This window comes from Belonocnema kinseyi, chromosome 1, assembly GCF_010883055.1.
Source record: "Belonocnema kinseyi isolate 2016_QV_RU_SX_M_011 chromosome 1, B_treatae_v1, whole genome shotgun sequence".
Taxonomy (NCBI): Eukaryota; Metazoa; Arthropoda; class Insecta; order Hymenoptera; family Cynipidae; genus Belonocnema; species Belonocnema kinseyi.
This window is the reverse complement of record NC_046657.1, coordinates 9,909,035-9,936,143: the sequence shown is the minus strand read 5'-3', so window position 1 is coordinate 9,936,143 and position 27,109 is coordinate 9,909,035. Positions and strand designations below refer to the sequence as shown.

The 27,109-nt window shown below is 28.0% G+C and overlaps 2 protein-coding genes across 2 annotated transcripts in view; both read left to right on the top strand.

Moving 5' to 3' along the window:
• The window catches only part of LOC117179947, a 54,944-nt gene extending 50,158 nt beyond the window's left edge, over positions 1 to 4,786 (top strand). The window contains exon 9 of the mRNA XM_033372223.1: positions 3,145 to 4,786. Within this exon, the coding sequence (XP_033228114.1) occupies positions 3,145 to 3,348 (204 nt within the window). The 3' untranslated portion in view covers positions 3,349 to 4,786. The remainder of the gene's footprint in view (positions 1 to 3,144) is intronic.
• Positions 4,787 to 11,730: 6,944 nt separating this feature from the next.
• LOC117168547 lies at positions 11,731 to 17,319 on the top strand. The gene is made up of 4 exons (XM_033354284.1): positions 11,731 to 11,838; positions 12,703 to 13,119; positions 13,207 to 13,328; positions 16,801 to 17,319. Exons 2-4 carry the CDS (start codon positions 12,840 to 12,842, stop codon positions 17,101 to 17,103), a joined length of 705 nt encoding a protein of 234 aa, XP_033210175.1. The 5' UTR covers positions 11,731 to 11,838; positions 12,703 to 12,839; the 3' UTR covers positions 17,104 to 17,319.
• Positions 17,320 to 27,109: the final 9,790 nt, after the last annotated feature.

Here is a 27,109-nt window from a genome sequence, read left to right as displayed (position 1 = left end):
ATTACTTTATTCTTTTCTTTAAAAATATTCTTCAACTTCTACGCTAATTGGGTAAAATAATGCAATAGTTGATATTCTAACGAAGGAAATATTTTAATTGTAAATCAAAACCAGTTGGATAGAAACAAAAAGGATGATTTAAAAAAAAAAGGTTGAATCTTCTACTAATAGAGAATAGTTTTTAAAAGCAAAGTGTTGCATTTTTAAAAAAAGGATAGGGATTCTACAAAATATTTCAATTTTTAACCAAATAGTCGAATTTTTAACCAAAAAGACGTTGAATTTTAAGTTAAAAAAATTAATTTTTAACAAAAAGAACAAAGGATTTTTCGAATAAGAATATGAGTTTTCAACGAAAAATGTCATAATTTTCTACAAAATATTAAAATCTTCAATTAAAACGGTTTAATTTTCAACTAAACAGTTGCATTTTTAACAAGAAAAAATTGATTTTCTACAAAAGACAAGAACTTTCAACAAAATATATAAATTTTTAACGAAATAGTTCAATTTTCTACCTTATTTTTGAATTTTTAAGAAAATAGTTAAATTTTTAATCGAAAAATTAATTTTAAACCAAAAGAAAAAGCGAAAGTTCTACTAAAATTACCAATTTTCTACGAAAAATGTCATTTATATTTCAATTAAAAAAAACTTAAATTAAAAATAAAAAAAAATTTGGATTTACAAAAAAAAACGAATTCTTAGAAAGAAATGTTAAATCCTCAACTGAAGTAAATTAATTTGCAACCAAGCAGTTGCATTTGTATTTTATTTTTCTAAATTAATTTTCTACCAAAAAAGGCGAATTTTCTACAAAACTGTTGAATTTTCAACAAAATAGTTAAATTTTCAGTTTGAAAAATTAATTTTTAACTAAAAATACGAATTTTCAACCAAAATTATGAATTTGTAACAAAAAAAGTTGAATTTAAGTAGCAAAAACGAGTTTTTAAACAAATTCTTGAACTTTCTACCAAAATAGGTTAATTTCCAAGCAAACAGTTGCATTTTTAAGCCAAGAAATTTATTTTCTACAAAAGACAAGAATTTTCAACAAAATACATAAATTTTTAACGAAATAGTTAAATTTTCTACCATAATTTTGATTTTTTAACAAAATAGTTAAATTTTTAATAAAAAAATTAATTTTAAACCAAAAGAAAAAGTGAATTTTCTACTAAAATTACGAATTTTCAACGAAAAACGTGATTTATATTTCAAGTAAAAAAGACTTAAATTACAAATGAAAAAAATTTGAATTTACAAAAAAAAAACGAATTTTTATAAAAAAAGAGTTAAGTCCTCAACTGGAGTAGATTAATCTGCAACCAAGCAGTTGCATTTTTATTATTTTTTTTTTTAAATTATTTTTTGTACCAAAAAAGGCGAATTTTCAAGAAAATACATAAATTTTCAAACAAAAAGTTAAATCTTCTAACAAATTGTTAATTTCTGTAAAAAACTGTCGCATTTTCAACAAAATAGTTAAATTTTCAGTTCGAAAATTCATTTTTAACCAAAAAACGATTTTTCAACTAAAATTTTGATTTTTTAACATTTATTTAACTAAATAGTTAAATTTTTGGTTAAAAAATTAATTTTAAACCAAAGGAAAAAATGAATTTTGAATTAAATTACGAATTTTTAATATTTTTTTATTTTTAATTAATTAATTATTTTAATTTTTTTTCTCGAAAATTGGTCTTTTTGATTTAAAAATTCATCTATTTTAGTAGAAATTTCACCTTACTTGGATAGAAATGCAACTCTTTGGTTGAAAATTATCTTCCTTGCATGAGGATGCAACTTTTTTTTTTCATTTTGAAAATTTTGTTTAAACCACTTTGTTAAGAAATCATTTCTTCGTTAAAGATTCATATTTTCGGTTAAAAATTCATCTCTTGAGTTGAAAGTTGAACTATTTTCTTAAAAATTGAGCTTATTTATTTTAAAAAATTACCGTCACGGTAAAAAGTTGAATTATGTTGTTGAAAACTTAATTTTTGTACAAAAAATGCGTCTTTTCCCTTGAAGGTTTAACAATTTATTTTAACTTTGTTTCTTTCATGACTGAAAAATCTTTATTTGTTGAGATCTGGTCATTTTTGTTTTCAAATTCATTTCTTTTAACCCTCGAAGTGCATACATGGTAAAAATCACGGTAAAGTGCATCGTGGGTGTGTCAGACCCCAGCATATTTAATCAGCTATTATTTAACCCCTATTGAATATTTTGTCACAATATCCGATATAGTTTAAGGTATCTTTAATAAGGTAGAGTTTATTTTATAGCCATTTATTTATTTTAAGTTTGTTAGAAAATTTTTTTAAAAAAGTGAAAAAATGGGGGTTTCTACTTAAAAATTCATAACTCACGCAAGTTTAATAATTTCAACCTGAAAATTTATGGCTATACTTTTGAAATAGTGTATTTTCATTTTAAAAAATTGCAACATGGGTGCTTTTAAAAAAGATATTTATTTGCACAGTTGAAAAGTACATTTTATGATAAAATGATGAATCAGATTTTTTGATTTTATATCGATTTATTATTATAAAAATTGAGGAACTTTGACATGCAATACTATACAAATACAAGAAATTGAAAAAAGAGACATGTATAACTGTATTTTAACAATTATATATTTTATTCAAAACATCCACAGTCTGCTCTCGCATGACGCGATGCCGTAAATTATAAGCCATCTAATAAGAAAAAAAGTATGAAATAATTGAAAAAAAAAATTATTTCACTTCATATGATATACTTACGTTAAAAAGTAAAAAAAAAATCAATAAAATAACAAATTTGCGCTAAAATTACTTTTTCACTCACTAAGTGCACACTGGGTGTCAAATACCCCACGATTACTTTACCCCCACTTCCAGCAGCTGCTGCTAGTAAACTGACGCGTGACGACTTTACTTACAGTTAGTGTCTTCAACTGAAGCTAGATGGCGACACTTACTCAATTTTTTCAAATTAAGTATGGTATTAAATATTTGATATTTTTTTGATTGAAATATCAACTATTACATTTCTTTGTTGAGAATTCATCATTTTATGTTGAAAATTTAATTATTTCGTTGAAAATATGATTATTTTTACGATATTTATAACTTTCTTTAATTTAAATTTCAGTGCTCAACGGGCCACGGATGTCAAAAACGTTCCTCAAACTCGAGGAACTTCACGTCGCCACCAACACTGCCTTATATTCCTCCCCCAACGTCTCCGCCTCCAGATTATCCGGGTCTTGAATACCCACCCGTTTTCGAACCCGGAACATATTCCCTTTCAGACGCGTCTCTCCTACGAAATCGTAACAGCAGCAAAAATAGTTGAACTTTTATTTGCTCCTTGAATTTTTTGAGTCCCAATTGTTTTCTCCGACCGAAAAATTTAATCTCTAATGGATTCTAAAAATTAATTAATTAACGAATAATAGGGATTCTTGCCATCAGTATCAATCCATAATAATAATAATAATAAATAATAAAATTTTAATTTTATTATCTACGTCCGCCTCTGTCGGAGGAAAATCACAGTAACCGTCCATTTCTGTGCCTGTACAAACAAACAAAAAACTCGACATTGCGATCGATTCTTCGGTTTCTCGATAGTTCGATTGTTCGATTTTTCGATTGCGAATCGAAAGTCACCTTTGTAACCAAATGATATTTATTTTTAGGCGCCTTACGATCGCCATACGTTATATTTTATATTTAACTAACAATAATTCTAACAAATTAATAAATAGCGAATAAGTTAAATAAATACTAGGCGCGATTTACAGGGTAGAAGGTTCGAAATTAAAGGATGAGTCGCCTTGCAGATTAAAAAAGCGGATTTTCGATACTGTTAATCTCTCAATGTTTTAAGGGGGGAAAAAAAGAAAAAAAAAAGCGAGGATGTGATAATTTTATTAAAATTGTGCTCAAATCACAAACACAAGCTCTTCAAAATATTTAGGAAATCGTAAGGAATCTTTTAGAGTTTTTAGAGTAAAAAATTGAGTTTCTAATTGGGCGATAAAAAAGCAATTTAAAGTTCGGGACAAGAAATCAAGTGTTGAAAGGAAAAATTAATACGAATAATAATTCTAGAAATGAAGACTGCTGAATATATAAAAAAAATATTTAATATAAATAATTAAATTTGAAAGACTGCACATCCGCTTGATAATTCTGAAGACGACTCTCGTTGCGCAAATTGTTAACTAGTATTACTATTTTTATACACGATTTTCCTTCGATATAATAGGAAAAAACGACAATTAATATTAGAATAAGAAAGAATTTTTTTTTGTTTTTGTTTAATATCGATTTCTTGGTCTTCCATTCTCGAATCGAAATGATTCATTTGTTTAAACTTTTAAAGCAATATTGTAAAAGTTTTACGAGATAACGCACGAATTTAAAATGTTGTTTTAAATGTAGAAATTAAGAAAATTGGCAGTGGCTTTCGGATAATTACGATCGCTTGTTGTAGGTTTTGAAATTTTATAATATACCTATCAAATTACTAGCTGTAGATGACAATTGTACATGAAAGAAATTTAGAAATGCTTTTTATATACGCACCGAAGTTGAGATTCAAAGTGCACTTTTATATAAAGCCTTTATTATAATACGTAATATTTAAATTATAAAATCTCGATCGAGAATTTTGATATCAGCGTTCACGACAATTAGAATAATTTCTTGTAATTGCGATTTGTAAATAGTATTAGTAGAAGAACATCGCACGGTTTTTTAGTATTGTTGAATTTTGTGCCAGAATATTTTAGATTATTTACTATTCTAAATGAAAATATTGCAACAAGTTCAGTTATGAATAAAAATAATTATTGCAATTTACTTTCTCTTTCATTTATGTAGAATACATTTTTTAAAAGGAAATCAATATCAAAAAGGAACAATATTTCTGTTTTAAAATGTGGAAAGTAAACAATTTTCAAATTGACAGGATGATTATTAAACAAAAAATTTAGAATTGAATAGAAGATTATTGAAAAAAAAAACAACAATTTTCCGATTTGGAGAACTGTGAATAATATAAATAATAAGTGAATTATGTTTCACTTGAAAGGGCGAGAACTTAAAAAGAAAACAATTTTTCTGTCTTAAAATGTGAAAAGTGAACAAATTCAAAATTGAAATGATTATTTAAAAACTAAAACAACTTTTTGATTTTAAAGGGGTAAACATAAAACGTAAAATTGGATACATTTCTCTTGAAAGGGTTAGATATGAAAAAGAAAACCATATTTCTGTTTTAAAATGTAAAAAGTAAACAATTCTAAAAATTGAAAGGTGGATCTTAAAAAGTAAACAATTCTAAAAATTGAAAGGTGGATCTAAAAAAGTAAACAATTTTTCTGTTTTGAAATGTGAAAATATAAACAATTTCAAAATTAAAATGATTATTTGAAAAACAAAACAATTTTTCCATTTTAAAATGGGAAACTTAGAAACTGAAGCAAATGAACAATTTTCCACTTGAAAGGGTTAAATCTTAGAAAATAATATTTCTGTTTTAAAATGTGAAAAGTAAACAATTCTAAAAATTGAAAGGTGGACTGTTAGAAAAAAAAAGAAATATTTTTTCAACTAGGAAAACTTTAAAATTGAACTATGTTTCACTTAAAACGGGGAGAATGTGGTAAGTAATATTTTTTTTTGTTTAAAATTATAAAAAGTAAACAATTTTCAAATTGAAAAGATTATTTTAAAAACTAACAGTTTTTTGATTTGAAAAACTGTAAATAGTGTAAATAATACGTGGATAAGGTTTTATTAAAAAGAACGGGAATTCAAGAAGTAAACAATTTTTCTGTTTTAAAATGTGAAGAATAAACAATTTCAAAATTAAAATGATTATTGGAAAAACAAAACAACTTTTCAATTTTAAAGTTGAAAACTTTCAAACTTAAGTAAATAATTTTTTACTTGAAACGGCTGGATCTTAAAAAGTAAACAATTTTTCAGTTTTGAAATGTGAAAATATGAACAATTTCAAAATTAAAATGATCATTTGAAAAACAAAACAATTTTTCCATTTTAAAATGGGAAACTTAGAAACTGAAGTAAATGAACAATTTTTCACTTGAAAGGGTTAAATCTTAGAAAATAATATTTCTGTTTTAAAATTATAAAAAGTAAACAATTTTCAAATTGAAAAGATTATTTTAAAAACGAACAATTTTTTGATTTGAAAAACTGTAGATAGTGTAAATAATACGTGGATAAGGTTTTATTAAAAAGAACGGGAATTCAAGAAGTAAACAATTTTTCTGTTTTAAAAATTGAAGAATAAACAATTTCAAAATTAAAATGATTATTTTAAAAATAAAACAACTTTTCAATTTTAAAGTTGAAAATTTTCAAACTTAAGTAAATAATTTTTTACTTGAAACGGCTGGATCTTAAAAAGTAAACAATTTTTCTGTTTTGAAATGTGCAAATATAAACAATTTCAAAATTAAAATGATCATTTGAAAAACAAAACAATTTTTCCATTATAAAATGGGAAACTTAGAAACTGAAGCAAATGAACAATTTTCCACTTGAAAGGGTTAAATCTTAGAAAATAATATTTCTGTTTTAAAATGTGAAAAGTAAACAATTCTAAAAATTGAAAGGTGGACTGTTAGAAAAAAAAGAAATATTTTTTCAACTAGGAAAACTTTAAAAGTGAACTATGTTTCACTTAAAACGGGGAGAATGTGGTAAGTAATCATTTTTTTCTGCTTAAAATTATAAAAAGTAAACAATTTTCAAATTGAAAAGATTATTTTAAAAACGAACAATTTTTTGATTTGAAAAACTGTAAATAGTGTAAATAATACGTGGATAAGGTTTTATTAAAAAGAATGGGAATTCAAGAAGTAAACAATTTTTCTGTTTTAAAATAAGGGAAAGCAAACAGTTTTAAAACTAAAAGGGGGATTCTTTGAAAAGAATCGATTTGGGAAACTTTGAATCATGTAAATAATAAGTGAATAATGCTTCACTTGAAAGGGGAATAACTTACAAAGTAAACAATTTTTCCGTTTCATAATGTAAAAAGTAAACAATTTTTAAATTAAAAGGATTATTAGAAAAACAAACTTTTCGATTTTTAAGTGGGAAATTTTAAAACCTAAAAGTGAATAATTTTTCACTTGAAAGGGAAAAAATCTTAGAAAGTAAACAATATTTCTGGTTTGAAATGTAAAAATAAATAATTTAAACATTAAAATGATTATTTAAAAAACAAAACAACTTTTCGATCTTAAAGTGGTAAACATAAAACTTGAAAGTAAACAATTTTTCTGTTTTAACATTTGAAGAGTAAAAAATTTTTAAATTAAAGGATTGTTTAAAAAACAAACAACATTTTTTGGTCTAAAAATATGAAAAGTAAACAATTTCTGATTTGAAATGAGGATTATTTGAAAAAAATCGTTTAAAAGTTGAAAACATTAAAAGTGAACCATTATTCACTTGAAAAGGAAAAATATTATGAACTAAACAATATTTCTATTTAAAAATGTGGAAAGGAAACAATTTTCAAATTGAAAGGACAATTATTTGATAAAAAGAAACAATTTTCTGATTTGGGAATGTTTCACTTGAAATTGGGAGAACTTAAAAAGTTAATAATTTCAAAATTAAAAAGGTTATTGAAAAAAAAAACTTTTCAATTTGGGAAACTGTGAATAATGTAAATAATAAGTGAATTATGTTTCACTTGAAAGGGCGAAAACTTAAAAGCAACCATTTTTCTGTATTAACGAGTGCAAAGTAAGCAATTTCGAAGTTGAAAGGAGGATTATTTGATAAAAAAAAAGAAAATTCGTTTTAAAGTGGAAAACTTTAAAGTTAAATAATTTCTAACTTGAAAGGGAAAAAATCTTAGAAAGTAAACAATAATTCTTTTTTAAAATGTGAAAAATATACAATTTCAAAATTAAAAGGATTTTTCGAAACACAAAACAACTTTTCGATTTTCAAGTGGAAAACTTTAAAACTTAAGTGAATAATTTTTCACTTGAAAGGGCTGCATCTTAAAAACATAAACAATTTTTCGTTTTAAAATGGAAAACTTAAAAAATGAACAATTATTCACACGAAAGAGTTTGTTTTGAGAATGAAAAGAATTATTTTGTTTTAAAATGTGAAAAGTAAACAATTTAAAAAATTTAAAGGTTGGTTATTTGAAAAAAGAAATCATTATCATAAAGTGATAAAAAGTAAACAAATTTAAAATTGAAAGGAGGATTATTTGAAAAAACAAACAATTTTTCGATTTGGCAGACTTTAAAAAAAAACTATTTGTCTGTTTAAAATTAGGAAATGTAAACAATTTTAAAATTGAAAGCATGAATATTTGAAAAAACAAAACAATTTTTCGATTTGGGAAACTGTGAATTATGTAAATAATACACGAATAATGTTTAACTGGAAAGGAGAATAACTTAAAAAGTAAACAATTTTTATGTTTCAAAATTTTCTAACCATTTTTAAATTAAAAAGAATATTTGAAAAACAAACAACTTTTCGATTTTAAAGTGGGAAACGTTAAAAGTGAATAATATGTCACTTTAAAGAGGGAGATCTTAAAAAGTTAAAAAAATTTCTGATTTAAAATGTTAAAAGTAAGCAATTTTAAAATTAAAAGGATTATTTGAAAAATAAACACACATTTGAACAGTGTTTCTTTTTCTGTTTGAAAGGGGAGAAAATTATAGTCTAGATTTAGTTTAAACAGTTTTAAAATTTGAAAGGGGCGAACTTCAAAAAGTAATAATTTTTTTACTTTCATATGAAGCCGTTATAACACGTAATATTTCAATTCTAATCTTTTTATATGAGACTACAAAATTCTAACAATAATTAGTATTGCGAATGGCTCAGTCATGAATAAACATGATTATTGCAATTTACTTTGTCTTTCATTCAAGTAAAATGCATTTTTTATTTGAAAAGGGGTACGTTATTGAAGCAAGTAACTTTTCGGCTTGAAAGTGTGGCAACTTCACAAAATTATAATTTTTCAGCTTAAAAGGGGGATAATTTAAGAAGTTTTTTGGACTGAAGCTGAAGAAAATTTGAAAGTAAACAAATTCTTGAATCAAAAAGGAAAAATGTGAAGTGACACTTTAACTATTTCATAGAAAATTCAACTAGTTTCTTGAAAATTATTTTTTTTTTGCTGAAAATTAAACTACTTGCTTGAAGGATTTAAAAAATTCATGTTATTGGTGAAAAAAAAACCGATTTTGTGGAAAATTGAACGATTTTAGTTTTTAGATTAATGATTTTCGATGAGAATTCATTTTGCTGAAAACTAACTGGAAATTGATTCGGGAATTTTATTATTCTAGAATTGTCCAATTTGGGAATTTTATTATTTGGAATTTTTATTCTTCGGGAATTGTGTTATTCAGGAATTTTATTATTTGGGAATTCTGCGGTATCGGGAATTTTATTATTCTAGAATGTACCAATTCGGGAATATTATAAACTGTTCGGAAATTTTATCATTCGGGAATTCTGCGGTGTCTGGAATTTATTTTTTTGGAGAATTTTCCAATTCGGTAACATTATAAACTGTTCGAAAATTTTCCGATTCGGGAACTTAATCATCTGTTTGGGAATTTTTCAATTCGGGAATTTTATAAACTGTTCGGGAATTTTACTATTGGGGAATTTTGCGGTTTCTGTAATTTATTTTTTCGGGAAGTTTCAATTCGGCAATATCATAAACTGTTCGAGAATTTTCCAATTCGGGAACATTTGATAAACTGTTCGGGAATTTTATTCTTGGGGAATTTTGCGGTTTCTGTAATTTATTTTTTTTTTAGGAATTTTTAAATTCGGTAATATCATAAACTGTTCGAGAATTTTTCATTTCGGGAATTTTATAAACTGTTCAGGAATTTCATTATTCACGAATTTTATAAACTGTTCGAAAATTTTATTATACGGGAATTCTACAGTAGGATGGTCCAAAAATGCATGGCGAAAATGTTTTTGCATGATAGAGGGCAACGATCCCCCCATTTTACCCCAAATCCGAAAAAAAAATTCCCTAATTTTTTATTTTCTTATTTTAACAGATGCCGGTTTTGACTTGAAGTTTCCCATGTAAAATGCATGGGGAAAAATCACTTTTTTGAATATTTAGAATAATTTTTTAGGGTTTGAAAAAATGTGACGGGAAAGTATGGGTCCTGTAGAGAATTATTCAACGAAGAATTTCATCTATCAGACATATGGGTTTGACATCCCCTTAACACACCCCCATGAGGACCTGAAAACTACCCTTAAAACAAAAAATGTCAATTGTTCATGAAATCGACCTTTTGAACAATGTATTCTCGTCTTTTTTCACTTAAAATGATTAATATTGGCCTAGTAGAATATTTATTAACATCAGTTATTTAATTTTCGATTGTTTAAACAAATAAAAAATTATCAATATTTCTTTGGTGGAATATTTATCAACATTGTCTGATTAACTTTATTAAATATAACTAATGTTATAAAATACTCCATTAGACTAACAGTAATTATTTTAAGGGGGGGGGGGTGCAAATTTTCGAGATAAAAAAACAATTTAAACAAATTTCATTTTTTAAAATAATTAATAATTAATTAACCAATGATAATAAATATGCCACTAGACCAATAGTAATAATTTTAAGTAAAAAAATACGAGAATACAGTGCTCAAAAGGTCGATTTTATGAAGAATTGACAGTTTTTGTTCTAAGGGCAGTTTTCAGGTACTCATGAGGGTGTATTAGAGGTATCAACCCCATATGTCTGATACTTAAAATTCTTCGTTGAATAATTCTTAACAGGCTCCCATACTTTCCCGTCACATTTTTTCAAACCCTAAAAAATTATTCCGAAAACTCAAAAAAGAGATTTTTCTCCATGCATTTTACATGGGAAAGTTAAACTTATACGCAGCACCTCTTAAAATCGAAAAATAAAATAATTAAAAATTACGGGATTTGTTTTTTCGAATTTAGAATGAAATTGGTGGGATCGTTGCTCTCTTAAGGAAAAAAAAAACGTTTTTGAGCCACCCTATTTTACAGTGTCTGGAATTTATTTTTTGGTGAATTCTCCAATTCGGTAATATTATAAACTGTTCGAGAATTTTTCAATTTGGGAATTTTATAAACTGTTGAGGAATTTCATTATTCAGAATTTTTCCAATTCAGCATTTTTATTATTTGAGACATTTCCAATTGGGGAATTTTATTTTTCGAGACTTTTCCTATTCGGGAATTTTACAGAATCGGGAATGTTATTTTTCAGGAATTTCATTTTCCTGGCATTTTCTTATTCGGGAAGTTTTTAATTCCGATAATTTATCATTCAGGAATTTTATTATTTGGGACTTTTTCAAGTAGGGAATTTTATTATTCGGGCCTTTTTCGATTCGGGAATTTTATTTTTTGAAAAATTTCCTATCCGGGAATTTTATTTTTCGGGATTTTTCAGTCGTCCCCCTATTTCCTCTGTTTTGGTAGCATTTTGGGCTGTGAAGTGTGAAATAAAAATAATTATTGCAATTTATTCGATTAGAATATAAATTATTGATCGGAATAATTTTAGATTGAAACAAAATAGAAGCTTGGATTTATCTGATAAGGAAATCCATCAAAGGATACTCGACCTTGCATTGTATTTCTATTTACAGTTTTTCATCCTCGAGGCTGTCGATTCGTTATTTCGTTACTGTTCGGGAATTTTATTACTCTGGAATTTCTTTAATCGGGAAGTTTTTAAACTATTCGGGAATTTTTCAATTCGAGAATTTTATAAACTGTTCGGTAATTTTTTAATTCGGGAATTTTGTAAATTTTTCGGGAATTTTATTATACGGGAATGCTTCAATTCGGGAACTTTATAAACTGCTCGTGAATTTTAATATACGGGAATTCTGAGTTGTCTGAATTTATTTTTTGGGGAATTTCCCAATTCCGTAATATTATAAACTGTTTGGAAATGTTTCAATTCGGGAACTTTATAAACTGTTCGGGAATTTTATTATTCGGGAATTTTTCATTTCAGGAATTTTATAAACTGTTCAGGAATTTCATTATTCAGAATTTTTCCAATTCAGCATTTTTATTATTTGTGACATTTCCAATTGGGAAATTTTATTTTTCGAGACTTTTCCTATTCGGGGATTTTACAGAGTCGGGAATTTTATTTTCCAGGAATTTTATGTTTCTGGTATTTTCTTATTCGGGAAGTTTTTAATTCCGATAATTAATTATTCGGGACTTTTATTATTTTGAGACTTTACCAAGTTGGGAATTTTATTATTTGGGAATTTTTGAAGTCGGGGATTTGATTATTCGGCACTTTTCCAGGCCGGGAATTTTATTATTCGGGACTTTTACAATTCGGGAATTTTATTTTTTGAGTATTTTCCTATTCGGTAATTTAATTTCTCGGGAATTTTATTTTTCGGGATTTTTTAGTCGTTTCCCTATTTCCTCTGTTTTAATAGCATATTGGGCTTGTGAAGTCTAAAATAAAAATAATCATTTCAATTAAGTTTCTGTTTTATTTGAATAGTATATAAATTATTAATCAGAATAATTTTAGATTGAAACAAAATAGAAGCTGGAATTTGTCTGATAAGGAAATCCATCAAAGGATACTCGACCTTGTATTTCTATTTACAGTTTATCATCCTCGAGGCTGTCGAACCGTTATTTCGTCGAGACCCAATAGGTTTCGGCTCTCGATTTGTGTCACTTTGTAAATTATTCTCTTATCCGCGTTTCGATAGAATTATTTGAAATTTGATTAAATTACTGCGATGTCTGGATTATTAAATGGACCTTTTTGCCAATTTGCTGAGGCGACTTTGGAAAATGTTTGTGATCGTGTGCCGTTGGGAAAAGCTGGATTTAAAGCCTTCAAAGCTGTGAAAAGTGGAGTAATTAATTATAGAAAATTTGCGGAGGAAGAAAAAATTCGAATTAAATATAAAAACATTGAAGCTCATATTGAAGGAGCTTGTAAAGTTTTAAAACCTGTTATGGAACTCAAAAATATTCTGAACCCTGAAAGCAAATCTGCTGATCGAGCAAAACCTGGTAAGTACTTAATAAAAAATGTTTTTCTTATAGACATTTTAATTATCAACGTTTTCATATTTATTTATTTTATTTTTATTTCTTTAGGATTAAATCCATCAGCCTCTTTGAATTATTACACTCCACAAAAACCTAGCAATGAATGCCATTGTGCTGAGGGAATTCGTTCAAAAGATTTTTCAAAAGAAACTCAATTCGAACGACAAATGGTAAGAAACACTGAAAAAATGTGACAGTTTTTATGATTTTTTTTCTGTGGGGGATTATTTAAAAAATAAACATTTTTAAAGTAAACAATTTTCTGGCATGGAAGGGAAATTAAGAAGTAGCTAAACCATTTTTATATTGAAGGAGGGCTAACTTAATAATTGAACTATTCCTAATTAAAAAAGGAACTTTTAAACTTCGATATAAAACAATTCTTCGCCATCAGAAGAGAAAAAATAAAAATTACTTTAAAAAAATTCAAAAGTAAATAATTTTTCGCCTTGAAAGCGAGGGAAATTTCTAAAGTAAATATTTTTCATTCTTAAAGGATAATTTAAGAAGTAACAAATTTCGTATGCTGACATGGGAATAACTTAGACAGTAACAAAAAATCTGGACTTGAAAAGGGTATTTTTAAAAAATAGTACTTCTTTGAATGTAAGAAAATTAAAAGAGTTAACCATTTTTCTGTTTTAAACTGTGAAAATATGAAATGTGAACAAGTTTAAAATTAAAAGGAGGATTAGTTGCAAAACTTAAATTTTTGGTCTGAAAGTGGGATATTTCAAGAGTAAACATTTTTTTCAGTGAAAAAGGGGATATTTTTTTAAGTAAACAATTTCTTACTTAGATAAGGATATTTTAAACTTCACAGTAAATAATTTTTCGGCTTCAGAGCGGATCAATTTTTAAATTAAATTTTTTTTTACTCGATAATGAGAAAAAATGTAAAGCAAACAATTTATCACTTTTAAAAGGAGGAAACTTCAAGAGTAAACATTTGTTCAGCTGGAAAGGAGGATATTTTTTGAAGCAAACAATTTTTTGGCGTGAAACGGGTATTGACAAGTGAACTTTTTCTAGATTCAAGGAGGGGTAAATTAATAAGTAAATAATTCCTTACTTGGAGAAGGATATTTTAAACTTCAAAAGTAAGCAAATTTTCGGCTTGAGAGGGAACTTTTTTTAAATAAAAAATTCTTCACTTGAAAAAGCTAAAAATTTCAAAGCAAACAATTTATCGCCTCGGAAAGAGGGAAACTTCAAAAGTAAACATTTTTTCAGCTAGAAAAGGGAAACATTTTTTAAAGTAAATATCTAGCTTGAAAGAAAAATGAAGAAGTAAACCATTTTCATATTGAAGGAGGAGTAACTTAATAAGTAAACAATTTCTTGTCGTCAAAAGAACTTTTAAACTGTAAAAGTAAACAATTCTTCTGCTTTAAAGTGTGAAAATGTTAAAAGTAAACAGTTTTTTTACTCAAAGGGGGAAAAACTTACAAAATAAACATATTTTTTATTTGATTGGGGGAGATCTTAAAAAATAGTCAATAGTTTGGCTGGAAATAAGTAAACAATTAATGTCTTTGAAAATGAAATTTTAAACTTTATAAATCAATAAGTTTTCGGCATCAGAGAGTTAAATCTTAAAAATAATTTAAGATAGAAACTATTTTTTGGTTTTAAATGGCAGAAACCTAAAAACCATAATATTACTTGATTAAAAAGGGATAAATAAAAAAATGAATACATTACTTGAAAGTAGCAAAAATTGTAAGAATGTAAACAATTTTGTGCATGAAAGGGAAAACATTTTAAAAGTAAACAATTTTTTAGCTTGAAAGGGGTGAATGTTAATCAGTAAACTTGAAAGTAAATTTGAATGGGGCAAAAAGTAAAAAGTAAAGAATGATCTACTTTGAAAGGGGAGACCTTCAGAAGTAACCAAGGTTTTGACTTAAAAGGGGAGCAATTTTTGAAGGAAAAAATTTTTGAGCTTTAAAGGGTCGATTTATGGTGGTTCTTTAAAAGTAAACTTTAAAGGAGTAAAAAGTAAAAATTAAACAATTTTTCACTTTGAAAATGGAAGACCTTCAGAAGTAACCAATGTTTTGACTTGAAAGGGGAACAATTTTCAAGGTAAACATTTTTTTGTTTTGAAACGGGAATTACGATGTAAACAATTTTTATATGAAGGAGTAATTTAATAATTAAACAATTTCTTCTTTGGAAAAACAAATTTTAAACTTTATAAGTAAACAAATTTTCGGTATCAGAGGAGAACATTTTTTAAAACAAAATTTAAACAAACCATTTTCTTTTCTTTTGAAAGGGGGGAAACTTTAAACGAAAACATTCTTTTATCTTGTAAATGGGATAATTTAAGAATTAAACGATTGCTTTATTTGAAATTGGAAAAACTTAAAAATAAACAATTTCTTAAATTGTAAAGTGGAAAATAAAAAAGTTATTACATTTTTTGAATCTAAGAAATTTTTAATAAAAGTGAAAAATTTTTTTCTACTTTAAAGTTTGAAAATTTAAAAAGTAAACATGTTTCAAATTAGAAGGAAGATTATTTAAAAACCTATAAACTATTTTTCGGTTTAAATGTGGAAAACTTCAAAAGTGAACATTTTTTCACTGGAAAAGAAAAAAATTTAAACAAAAAAAAACGTACATATTCTTAAGTTGAATGAAGGAGACCTTAAAAAGCAAACCATTTTTTACTTTAAGGGGAAAAATTTCAAAAGTAAATAATTTTTTACCTTGAAAGGGGCAAAATTTTAAAGCAAACAATTTTCCGCTTTGAAAGGGGAGAAACTTCGAAAATTAAGATTCTTTCAATCTAGAAACGGAATAGTTTAATAAGTAAAAAATGTTTAGGTTTGAAAGGGGAAAAATTTTCGAAAGTTTCTTGACTTGAAAGTTGAGAAATTACGAAAATTAATAATCATATTTTTTGAAAGTAAGAAAAATTGAATAAAAGTAAACAATTTCTTAGTTTTAAAGTGTAAACATGTGAAAAGTAAACAAGTTACAAATTGGAAGGAAGATTTTAAAAAAACTAAACAGTTTTCCGGTTCAAAATTGGGAATCTTAAAAAATGAAAATGTTTTTACTGGAATAGAGGGAAACTTGAAAAAAAAGTTTTGAGTTAAACAGAGGAGACCTTAAACACTCAACCATTTTTTACTTGAAAGAGGAAAATTCCTAAAGTAAAGAATTTTTCATCTTGAAAGGAGGAAAACTTAATAAGCAAACAATTTTTAAACATAAAAGGGGAAAAATAAAAAAATTAAACAATTTTTTAACTTGAAAGCGGCGTCAGTTGAAGAGTGAACAATTTTTCAAGTTGAAAGGGGCGAAATTTTAAAATTAAATAATTGTTTGACTTAAAAAGAGGAACATTTTTTAATGAATTTGTTTTGATTTTAAGAAGAAATATTTGGAAAATGACGCATTATTTAAAATATGAAAATGAAACCTATTAAAACTAAATTGATTTTCGGCTCGAAAAGGGGGAAACTTAAAAAGTAAACTATTAGTAATCCATTTTTTCGTGAAAAAACTAGTTTGTTAATTCTTGAACTTTTTAATTTGCCTATTACCTGTAACTGTTGTTTACTATTTGCCAACGTTGATTTTTTTCCTAATTCTCGTAATTTTTTTCATTCGAAATTTGCTTCACAGCGAGAAAAGGAAAATTCGAAAAGTCAAGGATCTTTGAAAAGAGAAAAGAAGCTAAGCACAGATTCGGATTCCGATTTAGATTCGGAATGCTATTTAAAGTCAAAGAATAATGTTTCCTGGAAAAAATGTGATGCTTGCCAAGCAGTTTCAAAATTTTTGATTCGTACAACCTGCGATCACGAAATTTGTCAAAAATGTGTAAATAGTGGCAAAGATTGTCAAACATGCTTCGATGCTGCTGAAAAAATGAAGAATGAACCAAAGAAAAAATTGTATCCTCAATTAGTTTTCGACATCGACTAAGAAGAAGAAATTTTCAAAATTTTAAATGACTCAATTGTTTTAAAAAAACTCAAATATGACTTTATTATTTTGACAATGGCGACTGGAAATATATATTTGCATTTTGTTTTTAAAACTGTTCTTCTCACGAAAAAGTGGTTTTTAATTTTTCAATATTAGGGTGGAATCGCAGATTCCTTTGTACTTTTTACGTTAATAAATTTGTTTATATCCTCCAGAATCTCATAGTTTAACCCTTTCAACCCTTTCCTCATTCCCCATTACTATTTCCCCTTTCTACCATTTCCTTTTTTTCCCTTTCTTCATTTCCCCGTTCCCTTTACCCTTTTTATTTTTCCTAATATCCCCGCTCCTCTTCTATTTTTTCATTTTCCCATTTCTGCTTTTTCCTTTCTCCTTTCTCCTTTCCCCTTTTTACCCTTTCCGGTTTGTCATTTTTTATCCCTTGTTTCCTTTCCCCCATTAACTTTTACTGTTTCGCTTTCCCTTTTAACCTTTCCCTTTTCATCCTTTCCCCGTTCCCTGTAACCTTTTTTTTCCATTTCCCCCTTTTCCTTTCCCCATTTCAATTTTCACTCTTTACCTTTTCTCATTTCCCCTTTTCCTTTTCCCCATTCCCTTTTCCTGTTGCACATTCCCCTCTACCGTTTCCCCTTTTCCTTTTCACTCTTTCGCCTTTTCCCGTTCTGCATTTCCCTGTTCCCTTTACCCTTGTTATTTTTCCTATTCTTCCCTTTTTATTTTTCTCTTTTGCCCTTTTCCTTTCCCTTTTCAGTCTTTCTGGTTTCTCATTTTCTTTTCCCTTTTCCTGTTTCTCTTTCCCCCTTTCACTTCTCCGTTTAACTTTTCCCTTTTCAACCTTTCCACGTTCTCTTCACCCTTTTTCTCTTTTTCCCATTTATTTTTTTCTGTTCTCACTTACCCCTTTTCCCTTTACTATTTTCTCCTTTTCCCCTTTTATCTTTCGTAAATACATTATGACGAAAGGGTTCAAAGAAAAAGCACTTCAATTTAGATCATATGATATTACCACTTCTGCAGGGCGTCCTATTTGCCTGGTACAGTGCATGTATAGCGGGCGTAAAGTTTTTTATGAAGCGGGCGTAAAGTTTCATGTTGGCCCGGCGGCGAAGTGCGAATGCGTGAAGGGCACTGGGTCGGAAGTGGCCACATTGCGCGTGCTTCACGTGCATTCATTGGCGCGTTTTCAAGGGGGGCCTGACAAAAAATTATTTAATATTTAATGTTTTCCATTAAGTAGAGTAGATCCTGGTGTGTCGGCCGAAAAATACTGTATGGAAATTTATATAAATATTTACAGCAAAAGGGACGCTTTTGGAAATCCATATAGAATACACTACTAGGTAATCCGTATAGATATTTATAAATTTTTTATTTGGCAAGTTTTCCCAAAGTGGCACTACTAATAGAAACCATTTGGAACAAGTAGATACATACTTTTGGAAATTCAATATGGATCTACCGTTTTTCAATATAGATTGTAAAGAAGATTTACAATTATCTAACAGTTTCAGGTTGTATTCATGTTTTTTACATGAAATTAGTTATTTGAAGCAAACAAAAAATTAGATTTTGAAGAAAATTTTAAATTGAAATATTAATTTTATGTTACGTTATAAATTCAAAAATTATTAGTATTTTTATTACAAAATTATTAGATTTCAAAAAATATTTACAATATTTTAACGATTTTAGGATGTACTGGTTTTTTTCAGATGAAATTAGTTATTTGAAACAAATTTGACAAATTTAGCTTACGTTTTGGCTTTTTACATAGAAAATTTGGTATTTTTAAACAAAATTTATTACAATTTAAACAAGGTTCAGTGCTTTTGAACAATTTTGGTTTATGATAGTGTTTTCGTCGGAAATTAGTGTTTTTAATTAAAAAAAATTTTTTTTTTTAAATTCACAACTTTCCAACAATTTTAGACTATGTTAGTTTTGTAACCAGATATAGACATTTTTAGTAAATAATCATTAAATTTCAAACAAAGATAACAATTTGTTGTCAATCAATATAGATATAAAAGAAGATTGATAATTTTGGGACAATTTAAATTGGCATTTTAAAAGAAACATCATTAGAATTAAATTTAATGATTTTTATATAAATTAATAAAATTTACAAGCTTCAACAATTTCGGATTATATAAGTGTTTTGCATTAAAAAATGAACATTGTAATCCAAATTAATTAGATGTCAAAGCAGATTTAGAGTTTTTTAACCATTTTTAAGTAACATTGGCGTTTTACATAGAAATTGTGTACTTTTAAAACAAAAATGTACCTATTGAGTTCCCCTCTTTCAAGTTAAAAAATTGTTAACTTACAAATTTTTTCCTCTTTCAAGTAAATAATTTATTACTTTTTAAGGTCTCCCCTGTTCAACAACAAAATATGTTTTTTATTTTTAATTTTCCCTCTTTTCCAGTAAAAAACGGTTTACTTTTCAAGTTTCCCACTTTTAAACCGAAAAATGGTTTATTGTTTTTAATTATCCTCCTTCCAAATTTTAAGTTGTTTACTTTTCAAATGATCACACGTTCAAGGAGAAAAATTGTTTACTATTATTAAAATGTGCTTACGTAAAAAAATGTCTTATTTTTTCATTTTCTCCTTTTGAAGTCATAAAACTGTTTACTTCTTAAGTTTTTCCCATTTTAAAACAAAGAAATTTTTTACTTTTTAAATTATCCCCATCTCAAGCTAAAAGAATGTTTACTTATAAAGTTCTCCCTTCCAAGGTAATACATTGTTTACATAAAATTTTTTCTCATTTTCAAGAAAAAAATTGTTAACTTTAAAAATGTTTCCCCTCTAAAGTCGAAAAATGGTTTACCTCTTAAGTTTAAAAGATTCTTTTCCAAGAAAGAAATTTTTACATGAAAAATTTACCCCTCCTTCAATGTAAAAATTGTTTACTTCATAATTCCTATTTCAAGCCAATAAAATGCTTACTTAAAACAATTTCCTCCTTTCTAGCTGAAAAAATATTATGTTAGTGTTTTTCTTCGATAATCATTGTTATTACAAAAATTTTTTTAAAGAATATTTACAATTTTGCAACAACTCTAAGCTACGTATTGGTGTGTTCAACCTGAAATCGTATTTTTAAGGAAAAATAATTAGTAATAAATTTAATAATTGTTATATCAAATTATGAAATTTACAAGCTTGAACAATTTCATTTTATTCAACATTAATTATATTTCGAAGAAGATTCATAATTTTCTATCAATTTTGAGTTACATTGGTGTTTTACATCGAAAATTATTATTAAAAAAAAGCATCATAATTTGAACAAGCTTTAGATTTGTTTATGAGCATTTCAAAATTCAACTGTTGAATATTGAGAATGGAAGAAAATTGAAATTTTCGACAGTCAAAAATGGAAGAAAGTTGCGAGTACACTCTCAGCGCATGAGTTGCGTCAGGATGCGTCATGCGTTCAAATCCAACAAATTAAATTTTTTAATTTAAAAATTGAGTGAACCAAAAAAGATAAAGACGTAGAAAGAACAATATTGCAGAGTGACCTAGAACTTTGTTTTTTTAAATTGGTGTACTCAGATTATTTTAAGACTAAATAGAAGGTAGATTAAGCTTTGATAAAATTTGATATCAGCACACTTTTATTGTATAAATATTGAATACACAAACTTTGCGTAATTCTCCTGTACGCAGTTGTAAAAATTTGCGATAATTAAGTTGACCTACATTTTTTTAAGAAAATGGATGTAACAAAAGTTTTTTTTAATTAGATGAAGTTAAAAATTAATTATTAATTGTTTATAACAATTTAAATAAAAAACTTTTTATAGAAGCCATTTTCCAATTATGATAGTTCGTTTTACCTAGCAGAATTAAGTGACAGTATTTTGACACTTTTCCTCTGCTGTGATAATGTGCCAATAGGCAACAATAATGTATGATTTAAACAAATTTAATTTAAAAATTCATCATTCGGCCAGTTTTCAGTAAATAAGTTTCGTTTTTCCATCAGAATCAACTATAAATCTTTTAGTTGCGGTCATTTCCTGTAGCTATAGTGTTTTTCAACAACAATAATACATTATTTACACAAAATTAATGAAGAAATGCATGATTCTACTATTTTTCAGTGGATAAGTTTCCTTTTTCTTGCAGAAACATCTCTGAATCTTCTCCCAATTGTCAACTACTATCGATATTGTGTTCTCTAATGATAATTGCTCATTATTTAAAAAAATTTAATAAATAAATGCATCATCGGAATATTTTTCAGGATTAATTTTGCGATTTTTTAAGATTCCACTGTACATCTATTACTAATGGTAATTTATTACAGATACTGTGAATTTGCGATTACAGAATTTTACCAGATTGATGATGACAGTGATTTTTATTCGAAACTTAAATATCTGTTGAAAATCTACCTTTTTGATTGAACATTTATCTCTTGGGTTGAAAATTTAACTATTTCCTTGAAAATTCGTTTCTTTTTTGTTTAACAATTACCTTTTTTTAAACTAAAAATTTAACGAGTATATTTCTAGTTAAAAATTGAACTTTTTTTGGTTCAAAATGTAACTATTTGCTTAATTTTTTTTTCAGTAGAAAAATGATCTTTTACGTTTAAAATCCATATTTTGGGTGTAAAATGTAACTTTGTTGAAAATTCTTATTTTTTGATTGCATTCAATTGATTTCGATTTAAATTAAAATATTTTTTGCTCAAAATGTCATCAATAACATTTTTTGTTAAAATTTATTCTTTTTTGTTTGAAAATTCAACTGCCTCGTTAAAAGTTGAACTACTTTGTTAAAAATCAATTTTTTTGTGACGATCCATTTTAATTAAAAAATTAACTATAATCTGGAAAATTTATCAAAGCTTGTTTTTTAAACTAAAAATATGACTAATAAGTATTCAATTTTTGGTTGAATATTTTTAATTGAAAATTGATATTTTATATTTTAAAAATTAACTATTTGCTCGATAATTCAAGTACTTTGCTGAGGATTCAACTATTTTGCTGGAAATTTGTCTTCTTTGATTGAATAAAACTGATTTTTATTTGAAATTAAAATCGTTTTTGGTTGAAATAGCAATTATTTCAAGATTTTTTTGATAATTCATCTTTTTGGATTGAAAATTCAACTGCATACTTTGTATATAGAATTCGTGTCTTTTATTGAAAATTTCTCTTTTTGTGTAAAGAATTAATCTTCTGGTTATGGATTCAACTATTTAGGTAGGTGGTAGGTAGGTAATACGTATTTTTGCGATTCGTGAAAAATTTTTTTTACAACGTTATGTGTATTTCACGTTTTTGCTTTGTTTTTCAAGAAAATCCAAATTTTTTACACATATATAATTTTTGATTTGATTGAGATATATAAGATGTTTTTCCAGATTCGGCTAGAATTTATCGCCTTCTTTCGAAGTCCGTGAGAAAATGTAGAAAATGTTGAAAATTAACAAATGTCGGCGAGTGTTCTGAAAATATTAATAGTTGATTTTCTCAAAAAACCTACGCTTATATTTTTTGCCAATTTTTTGTTGAGTTTGTTCTATCCTAGGTAAAATATCTTGTGAGTTTTATGTCGACTAAATGACTTTTCGTGGCCAGGAGAATTTTGTTCATAAAATCGAATTTTCGCAGTTGTTTCGCAAACAACGACAGATACGACAAATGCAAAGAAAATAGTTTTCACAGTTAAAAAAGTTCTACAACTAGTTCTTTTTACTCATTTATGATATCTTGTACCATTTTAGAGAAAAATAATGAAATTCAATTTTCATAAGCGAAAAAATTCTTTTAGAAACAAAAATGATTTAGCCTCCATAAAACTTGCAGAACATTTTATTTATATGATCTGTTGGTACTGCTTATTCGATATTACAAAGTAATATATAACTTTTATTTTTCATGATTTCTTTGATATTTCTTTCTTATTATGCACTAATGTTTATTCTCAGATACGCTGAAAAAAGTATCATTTCAAATTGTCAAAATAATTCAAAATATGGTGAAAATAAAGTATTGCGCTTTACATGTATTAACTTAATCATTTATCCCGAAAAAAAAAGTTTTAACGATTTACTAAGAAACACTATATTGTTTAAACAATAATCATTAATTAGGTAATTTAAAATTAGCCAAAAATACTTGGAAACTAGGATCGTTTTAAAAAAAATTACCGATTTTTCTCAATTTCAAATAAAATATTATCAAAAATTAGGCAATTTTTTTTAACTTTGTGGACATCGCTGAGGTACATTTCATGCATACTGAATCCCATAAATACTGAGAGTCGGGATGTTCTTTTCACCAAATAATAGAAGAAAAGGGAAAGAATCTTTCTAAAAAAGCAGAATCTAAAATCAATTAAGAATTGCGCTCTAAAAGTTATTTTGCACTATGTTATTTGATTTCGGCTTACTGTATCTATCGGTGTTAAAAATCCCTACAAATTATAGACTACACCTCTCAAAATCCCAGTAAATGAAAACAGATTAAAAAGAATTTAAAGTTAATAGGGAGTGGCAGGATTTATATTTCGGTTAGTGAAACTTTCCGGATTCATGAGTGTTTATTAATAAACATCCCAGAATTCCATTTCTGAAATTAGCCTGCTTTTATATTCGACGGAGTAGCTTTTCTTTTCTCATAGATTACAATTTAAAAATTCTTCAAGACGTAATCTAAAAAAAATCTTACTAAACATAAACTCAACAAAAAAGACGCGAAGGAACTCCCTATTAACTTTAAATTCGTTTGAATCTGTTTTCATTTACTGGGATGGTAAAAATAGTTAGCATTGGCAAAAGATAGTTCGAACCACAGTACATTGAAGTTTTAATGTTTTAATGGGATTTCGATCCAATTTCGGATTACAAATGTTATTATATCATAGATAAACATTTTTTATTGAATTAATGATACAAAATAGCCATTGAATCGTGATTGTTATAACCTTCCTTAAAAATATTCGGAAAGATGGGTTTACCTCTACCTATGGGACATTCCTTAATTTCGTCTGCGGTCATACGATCGACAGCGCCGTTTGCCATATTTATTTTTAGTCTATAATGAATTTTGTGTGTCATATATATTCCACGAAGAATTTCAGTATACTCTAATATTGCAAAAACTTCGCCATTGGATGTTGATAATACAATATGCTCTCGGGTTGGCATTGGCACAAATCTATTATTTCCTACTAGTAATTGAAGTCGTTTATCGGCAGGAAAAATGTATCTTCGAAATTCAAATATCCGTTTCGAATTACCCTGGGGAATAAGCCGAATATGTCCAAGCTTTTCAAGTGAATATCCTAGTACTTTATGAGAAGGAGGTCTGCCAGGAGGAGACGCGGACCTGGCATGCACAGGCGTCCGGTCATCAGGAGAACTGCGGTCAGAAGAATGTTGTCTGTCAGCAGAGCGAGAACCAGGATTGGGTTTGCTATCAGGATTAAATTCGTGCTGTAGTGAATTGTAATTTGCAACAACTTTAATAAAAGTATGTGGAAAAATTGGGTGAATTTCGCCTGTTGGACAATCCCTAACTTCCTCTGAGGTCATATTGTCAACTGTGCCACTGACCATATTGATTTTAACCCTCGAATGATTTGTATTTGTCCTATATATTCCACGGAGAACTCCGCTATACTCTAATATTGCAAAAATTTCACCATTGGATGTTGATAAAACAATATGTTCTCTTGTTGGTATGGGCACATAGCTATGTCCTCCTCGCACTCTAATTGGCTTACCGGCAGGAATAATGTATCTTCGAAATTCGAATTGAATTCTCTGATTGGTGTGGGGAATAAGCCGAATATATCCAAGTTCTTCAAGTGAATATCCAAGTACTTTAGAAGAAGGAGGCCTGCCCTGAGGAGACCTGGACCTTTTACGAAGAGGAAGCTCCTCAGGAGACGTCTGTTCGGGTGATTGTTGTCTGGCAGAAGAAGAACCAAGGTTTCCATCGGACTGTGAACTTAATTCTACAAGAAAAAAGAGGATCAATTTTTTGGCTGTACCTGTCCTGTATCGGCAAAAAGTTCTATTCTGGTACCAGTAAAAAACCTTAAGGATGGAGTTTAGACTGCCAGGGCCAAAATTTTAGGCACATAATCGATCATTTCTTTAAATTACAAGGATTTTTTATTGAATATATGAAATGTGAAAGACTAATATCAATGGCTCCAATGCAGAATGCTTCAGTTCTGGTTCTGTGCGTATACCACTACTGGTTTTTTTCTGTTTGTATACAGTTCTAAGTCACTTTTAGAAAATTTTTCAAGAGAGGCGATTGAAGTTGAAATTGCTTCTTAAATTCAGAAATAAAGTACAGATTAGTGAAAGCGTATTTATAAATAGCTTAAATTTTTACATAAATGCTGTTAACAAACATTTACCAATGAACCTGTTTACGCATGTTATAATTAAGCAATTGCTTTCTCCCATGGTCAATCATTTTTATTATTATTTCAAGTGATCAATAGAATAAAAACTATATATGTCCTTAAGTAGCTTTTTAAGAGATAAGAAAGCTACTTTATTTAAATATTGACAGATTTATAAATCTTCAAATTATTTAATATGCTTCCTCCAACAATTTGTAAGTTATGAATTCTCCCGTTTCCACTACCGATAGAGGATACACGGGGTTTGTTCGAGTGCGATCATTTTTTGACTTGGGAGAAGTGAAAAGTTGAGTGGATACGGTGAGGGTGTGGTGAGTAAGGGTGCTGGGGCGAAAGTGCAACTGTTCGGAAGAAGGAAGAGCGAGTTAAGTGAGAAGAGTGAAACAAATAGGGATATTGATAGCAAAGAGAGAAAAGGTAGCGGCGTAGACGTGACAAGAAGTGAGGGAAATGCAGATAAGACGTTGGCTATGCCTTCGCATCCCGTACCAACGGCACGATCGGCAAAATCGAGACGAGGAAGGAGACATAAGTGCAGAAGGCCCACTAATTTAGAAAGGCTTGGATCGAAATCGAGGAGCTCGGGATCGAGGGACTTGTTACACAGGTGGCAAATAAGGATCCTCTGGGGAAGGATGCGACAAACCATGTACCTAATACGGATTGGTCGAGCTGAGTTTACTGGAGACTTCCGGTCAGGTTAGGTGGGGGTAGTGCGCAGGGAGTCTGACGTCACTTCCTGTCCACTTTTCACCGCTCAGTGGAGGGGGAACATTGTCGCATCCTTCCTTAGAGGATCCTTAGTGGTAACAGTCGGCGAGCGCGATTAGCAGCGTGGGCATTAATAGCGAAGGGGAAAAAACGGGGGATGATAAAAGGAAAAGATGCAGGTGGGGGAAGTTGCTGAGAGGGGCAATGATGTTAAGAAGGTTAAGAAAAAAAAGAACACCGGAGAGAAATAGGGATGAAGAGGATATGTTTATAAAGTTAGAAGCCCTTATAAAGGAATTTAGAGAGGAGACTTGCGGAAGATTGGATGAGATTTGTGGAAGACTGAATGATATGAAGAGGCAAGAGGAACATAAAAACTCAAAATCGAAAAGTGACTTATAGCAGTATACGAGCAGAACGCAAGTTGGTGCTGTATACGGAATGAATTAGAACTGGAGCACTCTGCAGTGGAGCCGTCGATATGGTACAAAATTATTTTTTACGAAAATATCAGAAAATGAAATTTCGTCTTATGTGTCTAATGCTACTGATTAGCCCTAGGAATCGGTTATTTTTCTAGTAGATATTACAGAATATATTTTTGAAGTTTTTTGCCGGTAATGGCAGTCTATCCACTCCGTAATATTTTTTTGCTTCGTACACTCATGTCTAATGTCTTTGGTTGAACTCAATATTCACTTGCAGAAAGGAGATTTTTTGTTATACAAAAACTCCCATAAAACGAAATTCTCCTATGTATCCTTTTTTTCAATATAATTTTGAATTGCAATATATTACGTAAACAATAGAAGGCTTGGAAAGGCTACTGCTTGAGCGCTCGTTCGGTTCTGCT

Bases quoted from the DNA above. Each gene is read 5' to 3' on its own strand.
- LOC117168547 (XM_033354284.1), top strand. From the start codon at position 12,840: ATGTCTGGATTATTAAATGGACCTTTTTGCCAATTTGCTGAGGCGACT. The intron at 13,120-13,206 runs GTAAGTACTTAA...TTATTTCTTTAG, and splicing joins TGCTGATCGAGCAAAACCTG to GATTAAATCCATCAGCCTCT. The intron at 13,329-16,800 runs GTAAGAAACACT...TTTGCTTCACAG, and splicing joins CTCAATTCGAACGACAAATG to CGAGAAAAGGAAAATTCGAA.